The sequence below is a fragment of the Macaca mulatta genome, chromosome 14 (assembly GCF_049350105.2).
Source record: "Macaca mulatta isolate MMU2019108-1 chromosome 14, T2T-MMU8v2.0, whole genome shotgun sequence".
Lineage (NCBI taxonomy): Eukaryota > Metazoa > Chordata > Mammalia > Primates > Cercopithecidae > Macaca > Macaca mulatta.
This window is the reverse complement of record NC_133419.1, coordinates 124,802,536-124,815,717: the sequence shown is the minus strand read 5'-3', so window position 1 is coordinate 124,815,717 and position 13,182 is coordinate 124,802,536. Positions and strand designations below refer to the sequence as shown.

Below are 13,182 nucleotides of genomic sequence, written 5' to 3'. Positions count from 1 at the left end.
AAAGTATTCTAGTTTTGTGATCAGGAAGAAGATAAAATGAGTTTGTGGAGCATCTAGCCTGCCCACACTTTGTATGTCTTGACCACACCTGGCATGTCTGAAAGTGTCCTTATTTTATACTCATATTTCAATGATACAGTAACATTCAGTATGTGAACTGCCAATTATTTCCCTCAGTTTTAGTATAGTACTTCTCCACACTCAAGTGCATTCTATTCCGGAGATGCTTCATTTTCCATCTCTACAGAATAAACCTCCAGTCTTCTACTGGGGTGTAAGAGGATCACTCTTCTGGATGCACGGAGTAGAGGAGAGAATCTGGGGATCTGCCTACTTCTGTAACAGACTTTCAAGCCGCCCTCCTGTTTTTATGTTCACCATCACCCCTACTTTCAGAGGTGAGCTGTGCCACCACATTACTGAGCATGTGAGACATGCTATGACATAATCTGGATATCTGCTTCCACTATGGAGCTCTGAATTCAGCTTTCTGGGAATCACCGAATCAGTTACTGATTATCACTGTGCCTTCCAGCTTTCTGATTTTTTTTTCCTGCTGTCTTTCCCCTGTGTTCTTGTCCCAGTAAGTTAATGAAACATGTTTGTGCTTCTGCCTTTTAATGCCTTCATTAACATTTTAGTGGCCTTTCAGAAAGTAGCAGTGGTTAAAATGGATGAGTTCAACTGTATTTCTCTAACCCAAAGTCCTCTGGCTAAATTTCTAAGGTGAAGTCTGTGCGCACACAAAGCCTGCACAATTCTGTCTATTGGCAAAAACCCTCCTCTCCTCAGTTAATATGCCTTTGCTTAGATAAAGGATCCTTGAGATCTAAACTCCACAAGTAAGGTATCTGATTATTTTGGAACTTTTACTTATTCATTTCATGAAATAAACATCCGTAGAGGATTTAAGTATCAAGACTCTCTGAACATAAAAGGAGATAACATACAGATCTGCCCTTTAGTCTAATTGAAGAAGCAACAGAAGAAACAGAATTGCACAACTTATGGGTAACTGGTATTAACAATGCTAAGCTCTTTTATTAACTTACCTTTTAAAATCTCTATACAAGTATCTCTGTTTTACACAGGAATAAATCGAGGCTTAGTTTAAATGCTTTTGCCCAAGTTGCAAAAACTAATGACAGAGCCAGGATTCAAATACAGATCTTTCTTAATGTAAAATTTATTTCTGCTACAGTGCTATTCATAAAAATGGAAGTAAGCATTGCCACAGAAATTTGCACAAGGTACAATAGTGCAATATATTAAGAGTCTTTTAATTTTAAGTGATTGCTTTTCAGTAATTACTTTTGGTAATTCAGATTTAACAAACCTGAGCCAAATCAGTTTAAACAAAAAAGTTCATTTAATTGGAAAGTCCAAGTAATGAAGGGCAGGCGAGCCTCCACATTGGGGCTTAACCTGGTAGAATTCTTAGCTTCGCTCAGAAAAGAATTCCAAGATGAGCCAGTGGTAGTAGACAGCACCTTTTATTGAAGTGGCAATGTATGGCAGCAGCAGAGGTACCGCTCCTTGTGGAGCAGGGCTACTCAGAGGCAGCGTGCGCTGTGCAGCAGCTCAGAGGTAGGTCTGCAGTCATCTTTATACCTACATTTAATTGCATGCAAATTAAGAGATGAGTTATTCAGAAATTTCTAGAAAAGGGGTGATGACATTGGGTGTTGCCATGGCAACGGTAAATTTTCATGGCACTGGTGGACATGTCTTATGGGGAAGTGCTTTTGGTGCCTCTTTCCTGCTTCAGTCAGTCTTCAATCTATATGAAGGGCAGCTCCCTAAAATAGTAAATGGAGTCGAGTCCTGCCTCCTAGGGACACATTTTGCTTCAGATTTGTCTGGATCCAAGGGGTCACAGGGGTTGTGCCTCTTTTTCAATTTTTCTGATGTACTTGAATCTATGTGACTTTTTCTTAGACAGATTTCTCCACCTCTAGACGAGAAAACCCCATTCTGCTCCTTATGAAAATGTGTCTCCACCTTTATTCCTCTCAGCCATGGACAGAGCCACTTACAATAAAACTGTCAGAAAAACAGAAGAGAGAATGTTCTCAATTTAGCAAAAGAAACTTATTAAAAAACTATATCTTGCATCATAGTTAATGGTTGAAGACTGAATACTTTCCCCAAAAGACTGGAAACAAACTAAGATTATTCTCTCTCCTCTATGTTTGGTGAAGAGCCTAGTTTGTTGAAATATGACAGAAAAATGAATTAAAATGCCAACAGATTGAAAAGGAAGAAGACAAATAAGCATTGTTCACCTAAAATAATTGCTTATGTAGAAAATTCTTTAAAAATTACAGAACAAAAATACTAGAGCTAAAAATGAATTTAGGTCTCAGGATACAAGGTCATTAAACATAAATCAATTGTATTTCTATATACTAGCCACAAAAATTTGGAAAGTTATATTAATACATCATTTATAATAGCATCCCAAACTAACTTAGGAATAAATTTAATGAAATATGTGCAAATGTCTAAACTGAAAACTTTAAAACCTTGCTCTGAGAAAGAAAAAGTAATATAAATAAATGCAAGATACATGATATTCATGGAATGGAAGATACAGTATTATTAACATGTCCATCTATTAGATCTATAGATTTAATGCAATCCCAGTACAAACATTGTCTCAATATGTTCAAAATTCTCAGAAAAATTAAGTTTTAAACTTGAAGTTTAAATTAACTTTTAAACTGGAAGTTAAACCCTACCACTGCCAATCAAAGAAGATGGTTAAAAAAAAAAAAGAGAGGCAATTTCAGAGAGGCAATTTCTATAAAATTTGCATTCCATGTATATTTTCTCTGGAAATTAATAGAACATTTTTCAATCAAAATGAGGAAGAAGACTATTATAGTTGAGAGGAATTTAAGGAGAATTAAAAATTAAATGTAAGGGAGTAACCTGGATGACCTGGAACAGAAAAAATGACATTAGATAAACACTGAGGCTATATAAATACAGACTTTAGTTAATGATAATGTAACAACATTGGCTTATTAATTATAATAAGTGTACCATACTAAGGTAAGATTTAATATTAGGGGAACTGAGAGTGGGGTATATGATAACTCTCTGTACTATATTCGCAGTTTTTCTATAAATCTAAAACTATTCTAAAAAATGAAGTTCACTTTAAAAATGGAGAGATAAATGAAGAAACAGGAAAACATAGAGTCAAGAAAACAGGTTACCTAACACAGGTATGAGATGAAGAGAATTCCCAGAAAGATGGTGACAAGAGATCTCAAAATGTTAGATTTTCAATAAAGCTAGAGGAATCCTGTTAACATTGTAGTAGGTCACAAGTTTCTTAGGATGAGATTTTTGAGAAGATGAAAATTTGAAATATCAGCTAACATCATATGGTGACAACTATATATGGTGAGAAAAGATACATACAAAAGGAGAAGCGGTCATGAGGATAATTCAAAGAAATCATAGACTATCAAAGCAAATGAGAGCCCTTCAAAATATTTGCTTCATGGAAAATGAAAAGGAAATAAAATAAAAATGATTCTGGTGTCTGATCTATTATCTGTAAATAGTGTTTAAAATTGTGTTAATAATGCAACTACTCAATATTTATCTAGCCAAATTTATAATTATAAACCATATTGCAAGGAGAAGATGTGTGTGTGTGTGTGTGTGTGTAGTGAGAAGGAGGTTACAAAGAGCAAATTCTTTTATTCCATAAGAACCCACATTAGTAAACCAAGTGTAATCCAATCAGGAGGTGAAGAGAGACTTATAAAAGCAATGTATTAGACAGGAAAGACCAGAGCAAGATTTCAAAGAGATAGCTTCTCTGGGACATGGAGCCTGGATGAAGAAGAAGAGTGAGGAGGAGATGCTTAGATTTAGTAACCTGGGTGATCATGAAAGTAATCTAGACAATAATGAACAGAGAAGGAGCGGTTCTGGAAATCGTAAGAAAATTCTGACTACAGTTTGGGACACTTTGAACTTGAGGCACATAAATACACATAAAATAAAAGTGTTCAGGGAGCAGGCAGGGAAAATGTTCACATTTTGTATATATAGATGAATATGAATGAGGAGGAGAACAAACACATACCAGACTATTTCCATATTCCAGGCAGTGTTCTAATACTTTCCAGGTACTAAATCATTTAACCCGCAAGGCAATCAATTACTATTCTCATCTTACAGAGGAGGAAACAAGGGTCAAAGAAGTTACGTAACATCTAAAATCTCACAGTTAGAAAGTGGAGAAATAGTCTAGATTTAAATGGAGATAGTCTGACTTAGCTACAAAGTAGCTAAATGGTCTCTTATCTACTTTGCTACAAATATCTTTATAGAGGAGAAATCCACAACCATGTATAGTGTCAAAGCTATAATCTACTATTTTACTAACACAATCCCAAAGGCATGTAGGAAAGTAGTAGAAATGGCAAGTGACTGTATCCCTGGACTTTCCTTTTGTAGTGCTATGCATAGACTCCAGGGGAAAATGAAGTGACAAAGGGAGCATTCACTCTTCTGCATCGGAGACTGGATTTCCTGACATGAAATTATAAACTGAGTGAGACCTTTGAGTATGGAAGGATTGAAGGGTAGGTCTATGACACAGGATATACACACAGGCTCAGTAATATAAACCTTTAAGAGGCTCATCCAACTTTAGAGGAAATTGCAATAGAAATAATCATTCTCTGGGCTTTGAATCACTTTCTCCAGAACTGTAGGGCATGAAACAAATTCTCATTCAAGCCATTTAGGCTTCAAAAGTTGTTTTACTGCTTGCTTGTGAAGAGGGCCTTCTGGGCAAGTTTTCAAATAGAAGTCGTGGAAAATTCTCCAAATAACTCTTCTAGCTTGTCAGAGACTGAAGACTGTGCTGATGGCTCTTGCCTGCTGCATCATCAGATTTGCCCCCTTCCAGACAATGGGAAAGAAGGGCCCTCGAGGCCTAGCATCGGTAGGGTCTCTAGGAAAAATGACGAATGTCTAAATCATCTTTGTCTTGCCAATTTCCTTCCAAACCCATAAATCAAAGATTCTAGGGGAATACTCTGGAGACAGCCCTGGCTGGATGGAGGAAGTGCTGAAACTGCAAAAGGTCTACAAGCAGTTTTCTCTGGTTAGAGACCTACAAAAACTGACATGGGTGAGGGAGAGAAGAGGGAAGGACAATCTGGACTTTCAGGCCGTGGGGGACCACCTCAGGAAGTCTTCCTCCTTGGATGCCTTGCTGTAAGTCTTTAGACAACCCTGAGCTGACAAACCAGCAGATCCAGCTCTCCCTCTAGCGACAAAGAGGGAGGATCTGTCATTAATGTTATTGCCTGCTTCTGTTCTTATAGATCATATCATGAAATGAATGGCAGTAGAAAATAACTCTTTAGTGACTGAGTTTATCCTTGTGAGATTAACAAACTCCAGCTGCCCCAGTGTTTCATTCTTAATGTAGTCCCCGTGGGGAGAATTTGAACATAATTTCATGTCCCTAAATTCTCACCTTCATACCCCCAGGCGCTTTTTCCTCTTCACTCTATCCTTCATTGATGTCTGCTATTCATTTGTCTGTACCACAAAAATTCCAATGGGCTTTATCTCAGAGAGGAACATCATCTCTTTTGCGGGATGGCCAATTCAGTTATATTTCTTTTACATCTTTGTCAAAGAACCTAAAAGTGGGGTCTTTGTGGGAATAATGTTCTCAGCCAAGATGCTTGTAGTTGAGAGATAATGGACTAGTTGTTGATGTGAAACTAGAAAAATGCACATGGCCCTAGAAAGGTTTGATTTTAGAATGGGATAAACAAAGTCTGCTACAAAGAAACATTTCATCATATTCTTGTATTACAGTGATTATTTCCAGAAATAGTGAGGCTGCAGAGATTTGGGACAAGGCTCCTTAGTGAAGCAAGACACAATCTCTAGAATTGCAGGTGTACTTTAAAAAGTCTGTTACATATTATAATATGTTTTTATATTTGGAAACAGAAAAAAATGAGTTATTTATAACACAAATCATAGAAAATGAATCTTTACAAAATCTTCATGTTTTGTGGCTTACTCACAAGAAAAATTTTCTCTGTCCGTTTCTACTTCTCAAAAGGTTCAAGGAAAAATACTCCTTAAAGGACATATCTGATTCCGGATAATGAGCTTCCCTATGTGTGCAATTTTTATCTTTGTCAGAAGATACTACTACCTTTTGAGAAAGCTGAAAAGACTGCTTTGTAAGAACAGCTTTAGAATGTATTTATACCAGTTAAGATCTTTACTTACATCTGACTAAAAAATTTGCTGTAAGAATGAAGCATCATTTATATACATTTATTAGGTAAACTTACGTTATTGTAATGGATTTGTTTAAAACTCTTACTCTACCATGCAGAAATCTGAAGGCCTCATAGCTGCCTCTACTGTTTTCTCTCCTACATCCATTAAGATGCCTGATTAAATAGCTTAAAATGGTTTGATCTAAGTTTAGCTCGACAGCACATCTTTAAAAACTTCACATTTTACAAAAGACAAGCAAAGATGCTCAGCATCCATGACTACATCCTTGGTACTTAACAAAAGTGAAATATGAGTCGCAGGTTTGGCATGTACCTTGCAGTCTGAATACGATATCCGTGTCACCAGCACCCCCTGGTGGAGGATAAGTCAGCAAAATGCTTAGTTCTGCTGTGAATCAACAGACTTATATTACAGGTCCACTCTTTTCATCATCCTGGCAAAAATTTTCAATTTTTAAAATTAAAGCTATAATTTACATAAAACTGAAATGATTAAATATTCAAATGTAGGTTTAAAAACTAATATAATTTGAGATTTGAAGTAAGACTATTTTAGAATATGACGCATTTTTAAAACCAACTTGTGGATATTTGGAAGTATCGTATCTGCAAATTAGTGACTTTCTTGAAGATAGGAGTACTGTCATACATCCTTGTTATCCTTCTGTTGTACCAGCTGTATAAATACAATTTTAATTGGAAGAAAGTTTTATTCATATAGAAGCCCTATAAGAATATATGTGAAAGGCAGAGGCTACAGAACCTAAAAAGATGCTCTCAGGAGGGAAAGGGTGGAGAGTATCTGATAGTATGCTTTGCTCAGCTGCAAGAACAGTTGGCCAAGTTAGGTACTCACTGTTCTATTTCACAGCCTGACCAAAGAGGCACTTCACCACCTGGAGACCAGCTACAGCTGTCACATGGAGAGAAGGACAGAGACCACTGTGGACAAGAGACCTATGGAGCTGCTGATGGAGCTTTTGTTTTGGGTGTCCAAGAAGCACAGTGCTCAGCCTTAGGTGCTGCCTTCCGTGGTGGTGGGAGACCAGGCCAGAAATCCTATGGCCACTGCTCCAGGCAGAAGCCCTAGATCAGATACTTCTGTCCAAGTATCCTAGATCAGATACTTCTGTCCATATATTCTCTTATAGCAGCTGATGGAGCCTTTTGGTGGCAGTTAAGCTGGTTGCAATGTGGTTACTCTAACAATGCATACACTTTCTACAAATTAGAACTTCTTTGTTGTTTTGTAATATTTGAAATAAAAAAGTGAAACTGATTCCAAACTGATTCAACATTAAATATGCCAAAGAAAGGAAAAAACCTCTTATATTTTTAAACTCTGATTTCAATAGCAAAGTTCTAAATGGTGGTACAAATTATTGAAAACTCTCACCACTTTTTATATATAATTTCTCATTGATGATGATTGCTGTGTTTTCATTGTTTGTCCCCTCCCAAATGCATCTTGAAATTTAATTGCCATTGTAGCAGTATTAAGAGATGAGACCTGTAAGAGGTGATTAGGCCATGAGGGTTCTCCTCTCATGAATTAATGCCTTTATAGCAAGAGTAGGTTCCTTACAAAAGGATGAGTTCAGCTCCAGTCTCTCTCTCTCTCTCTCTCTCTCTCGTCTCTTTCTCTCTCTCTCTCCCCCCGTCTCTCTGCATTTCCCCTATGTGATAACACAGCAAGAAGGCTCTTGCAAGATGCTGACACTTCAGTCTTGGACTTCCCAACTCCAGAAAATTCTGTTTAAATTACCCAGTCTTAGGTATTCTCTTATAGCAGGTCAATGTGAAATAAAACAGTGACTATAAAAGAAATTAGAGATACACTCATTAAAAATTCTTGAAAAGCATTGCAAATAACTATTTCTAGCACAAAGCCTGATGTAAAGACTTTATGTTCCAAAAGAAAGTACAAATTTTCATTAATAATTATGAATATATATATTTGTGGAATATTGTCTTATAAAAATTAGAGAAATTTTAAAATTAGGCTGGGTGTGATGACTCACACCTGTAATCCCAGCATTTTGGGAGGCCAAGGTGGGAGGATTGTTTGAGCCCAGGAGTTCAAGACCAACCTGTAAAACAGTGAGACCCTGTCTCTACAAACATAAAAAAGATTAGCTGGGTGTGGTAGCAGGCGCCTGTAGTCTCAGCTACTCATGAGGCTAAGGTAAGAGGATTGCTCGAGTCCAGGAGGCCAAGGCTTCCATGAGCCAAGATCATGCCACTCCAGCCAGGGTGACAGTGAGACCTGGTTTCAGATATTGTTAAATAAATAAGTATCTTATTTAATCTATTTATTTATTTTATTATTTAATTTATTTATTTTAAATAAATAAGTATAATAAAAAAGAAAAAGAAAAAAAATCGTTGTTACCAAAGGCTGGGGGTGAAGGTAATGAGGAGATGTTGGTCAAAGGGTGCAAAGTTTTAGTTAGAAAGGAGGTATAAGTTTTTGAAATCTATTGCACTGACTGGAGAGTATCGTTAATAATAATGCAATATATATTTCAAAATTGCTAAGGGAGTAGATTGTAAGTGTTTGCACTACAGAAAATCAGTATGTGAGTTGATAGGTATGTTAATGACCTTAATTTAATGACTCCATGATGTATACATTTATCAGAACACCACATTGTGTCCCATAAATATATAAAATAATTACCAATAAAAAATAAAAAAATAAAAATTTATACATCTCTTTTAAGATGGATATCTTTGGCTGGGTATGGTGGCTCACTCCTGTAGTCCCACCACTTTGGGAGGCCAAGGCAAGTGGATTGCTTGATCTTAGGAGTTCAAGACCAGCCTGGGCAGCATGATGAAATCCTGTCTCTATGAAAAATGCAAAAATTATCCAATGGCGGTGGCACGTGCCTGTAGTCCCAGCTACTTGGGAGGCTGAGGTGGGAAGATCTATTGAGCCTGGGAGGTTGCAGTAAGCTGTGATTGCAGCAATGCATTCCAGCCTGGGCAACAGAGTAGGACCCTGTCTCAAAAAAAAAAAAAAAAAAGAAAAGAAAAGAAAAAAAAAAGACTTCTGTATCCTGACTTAGGTGGTGGTTACATAAATATGTACACGGGATAGAATTGCATAGATTTACACATACATACATACAAGCATATTAAACTACTGAATAAGGTCTGTAGTTTCGTTAACATTATTGAACCTATGTCAATTTCCTAGTTTTGCTATTGTCCTATAGTCATGGAAGATGTCTCTAAGTGAGGAAACTGGGTTCAAGGGAATCTATGTATGACTTTTGCCACTTCTTGTGATTCTAGTAATTTTAAAGTAAAAAGGTAAAAAAAAAAAAAAAAATACATGCCTTCTCACAAGCACAAATTCCTACCTACAGGGAAATTCTGAAGTCACACTGTCTTGAAATGAGGGCCCCTGAATACTGATTTTTCTTATGGATTTGATTTTAACCCGAAAGGCAAAGACATGTTGAATTAGAGCAACCCAAGGTAAATACATTTTTATGAAATCAAGGTTAATTCTGTTAACAAAATTTTTATTTAAAAAATCTGAAATCAATGAAAAGTATCCTTTTTCTTTCTGCCTATGAAGTATGCAAAAGTAAAAATGGATTATTTAAAATCACTCAATATTAAAAATGAGCATAATAATAAACTTTACTAAATTATACATACATTGCTGTTAAAGCTAATACACTACATAGGATTACAATTAGCAAAAATTCTGACAATCATTACATTTACATCTTTATACATGAGAGCAGAGGCTCTTTCTTCTATGCCCTGTGGATTGCATAATCCCTGATGAGAAGTTTACATCTACTACAACAAATTAGGCTGTAAACACAGGCATATAATTCCTTCCCTGCAGAGTTTGTCAGGTCGGGGAGGTCCTGAGAGACTTGCTGCTGGATATCTAATCAGGTCCAAAAGAATTATAAGCCTTGAGCAAATGCCATGTGCTCTATGACATGGTAGCTCTGGTGTGAAGTCCGGTTTTCCAACAAAACCTCTTGGCAAATTTATAAATAATAGTTTGACCTACACCTCAAAATGACTCCCAGAACATTCAGAGTCTGAGATCTATCCTCAATCCTTTTACCAGTGAAGGGAGAAGAAGATTCTTTGACTACATCTGGTCAAAATAGATACCTTCACAGCCAGTTCTTCCTCTAGGGCAGTGGAGGTGAAACACACATCAAGGGTCAGCACTGAGTTCTCTCAGTGGAAGGGAGGTGAGTTAATCAAGCTTCTATTTCTCCCTCCTGGATGTTGCTGAAAAATGGGGAAAAGAATTCTATTCAATAGCAAGAAACTTAGTGGTATGGAGCTCTGACTCTAGGGCTTGCATTTCTCTCACATTGTTCTCTCTGTTGGATTCATTCTTAGCCTGGTAATCAAGATAGCAATAGCAGTTACAAGTGAAACATCCAGAACAGAGGAATGTCAGGAAAGGAGATTTGTCTCTTAATTAAAAAATATATTGACAGGTGCTATACATATAGAAGAGTTTAAGTATCATAAAAATACCAGTTTGGTAAAATTTTACAAACTTAACAACTAATATGACTGTACCCAAATTAATTATGTTTCTCTCATGCCCTCCTACAAAGACCTGTGGAAGCACATTCAGCTTCCTTTCTTCATCCTCTGTCTAGCTAGGATGGAATAGAGGAGAATGTGCAGAAACACTTATGTGATTTGTGTGTGGTGAATCATAAGGCTTCAACTACCAAGGGTCTTCAGTTATCACCTGGTGACTTCATGGATTCTTACAGTAAGGTATCTGGAAATGCTATAGGAGACCCTTGTCTAGGAAACAGAATATGGGCATGGTCTCTGCCCTAAAGGAATCCTCCCTTACCTGGTGGACATCACAAGGAAACTGAAGTGTCTAGCAGAATAATGGAAACATAAGGAGAAACTAGGAAGTGGCCAGGCACAGTGGTTCATGCCTGTAATCCCAGCACTTTGGGAGGCTGAGGCGGGTGGATCATCTGAGGTCAGGAGTTCAAGACCAGCCTGACCAATATGATGAAACCCTGTCTCTACTAAAAACACAAAAATTAGCTGGGGTGGTGGCATGCACCTGTAATCTCAGCTACTCAGGTGGCTGGACAGGAGAATCTCTTGAACCCTGGAGGCAGAGATTGCAGTGAGCCGAGATCCCACCATTGTACTCCTGCCAGGGCAACAAGAGTGAAAATATGTCTTAAAAAAAAAAAAAAGAAACTAGGAAGTGAAGAGCCAGGTGGAAGCGAGGGAGATGAGACACATCCACACAACCCAAGCTCAACAGCAAGTAGGCCTGTGCCTCAGCTACTTCACCTGTCTTCTAGTAAGGACCGGAGCAATTGTTTGTCACATTCACCCTGTGCAGACAAAAGACAGTGACTGAAATGTTGAGGAGTGGGTGTGGCAGTACATTCAGCACATTCAGACCCCATGAAACAAAGAGGAACTCACCCAAATTCCTACAGCCTGAGTCCCCTCCTCATGAATGAGATTTTGTGAAAAGAAATCTGTGTTCCCTACTAATGGAATTTTCTTTTGTCTTCCCAGAGTTTTGAAGACAAAAAATGCTGGCTAACAATAACTCCTTAGTGACTGAATTTATTCTTGCTGGATTAACAGATCGTCTGGAGTTCCAGCAACCCCTCTTTTTCCTGTTTCTAGTGATCTACATTGTCACCATGGTAGGCAACCTTGGCTTGATCACTCTTATCAGCCAAAATTGTCACCTCCACACCCCCATGTACTATTTCCTCTTCAATCTCTCCTCCATTGATATCTGTTACTCCTCTGTTTTCACTCCCAAAATGTTAATGGACTTTGTATCAAAAAACAATATTATCTCCTATGAAGGGTGCATGACTCAACTGTTTTTCTTTCTCTTTTTTGTCATCTCTGAATGCTACATGTTGACCTCAATGGCCTATGATCGCTACATGGCCATCTGTAATCCATTGCTGTATAAGGTCACCATGTCCCATCAGGTCTGTTCCATGCTAACTTTTGCTGCTTACACAATGGGATTGGCTGGAGCCACGGCCCACACCGGCTGCATGCTTAGACTCACCTTCTGCAGTGCTAATATCATCAACCATTACTTGTGTGACATACTCCCCCTCCTCCAGCTTTCCTGCACCAGCACCTATGTCAACAAGGTGGTGGTTCTCATCGTTGTGGGTATTAATATCACGGTACCCAGTTTTATCATCCTCATTTCTTATGTTTTCATTGTCATTAGCATTCTTCATATCAAATCCACTCAAGGAAGATCAAAAGCCTTTAGTACTTGTAGCTCTCACGTCATTGCTCTGTCTCTGTTTTTTGGGTCAGCAGCATTCATGTATCTTAAATATTCTCCTGGATCTACAGAGCAGGGAAAAGTTTCTTCTGTTTTCTACACTAATGTGGTGCCCATGCTCAATCCCCTGATCTACAGTTTGAGGAACAAGGATGTCAAAGTTGCACTGAGGAAAGCTCTGATTAAAATTCAGAGAAGAAAGATATTCTAATTAGAAGCAGTAATAATGTAAAGCAATTGAAGGACTTCAAATTTTTATTAGTGTTTTTCTTTTTTTTATTATACTTTATGTTCTAGGGCACATGTGCACAACGTGCAGATTTGTTACATATGTATACCTGTGCCATGTTGGTGTGCTGCACCCATTAACTCGTCATTTATGTTAGGTTTTTCATGAAGAGATTTTGTTGCTTCTACAGATGATGTTAAGTGTGATTTAATAAACTTGTCTTATCATTTCTCTTATGCAATCATCTTGTCTCTTTTTTTTTTGTTTTTGCATCTCTGGCACTTCTCACAATTTTACTAAATAGGTCACGGCATATTTGTAAAAGGAACATAATGCACTGA

General features: G+C 37.5%; 1 protein-coding gene across 1 annotated transcript; it reads left to right on the top strand.

Annotated features, from left to right (window-relative positions):
- Window positions 1-10,411: 10,411 nt before the first annotated feature.
- Window positions 10,412-12,831, top strand: LOC715628 (olfactory receptor 8B3). Its single transcript, XM_015116163.3, has 2 exons — window positions 10,412-10,537; window positions 11,865-12,831. The coding sequence occupies exon 2, from the start codon at window positions 11,882-11,884 to the stop codon at window positions 12,821-12,823; it is 942 nt and encodes a 313-aa protein (XP_014971649.3). The 5' UTR covers window positions 10,412-10,537; window positions 11,865-11,881; the 3' UTR covers window positions 12,824-12,831.
- Window positions 12,832-13,182: the final 351 nt, after the last annotated feature.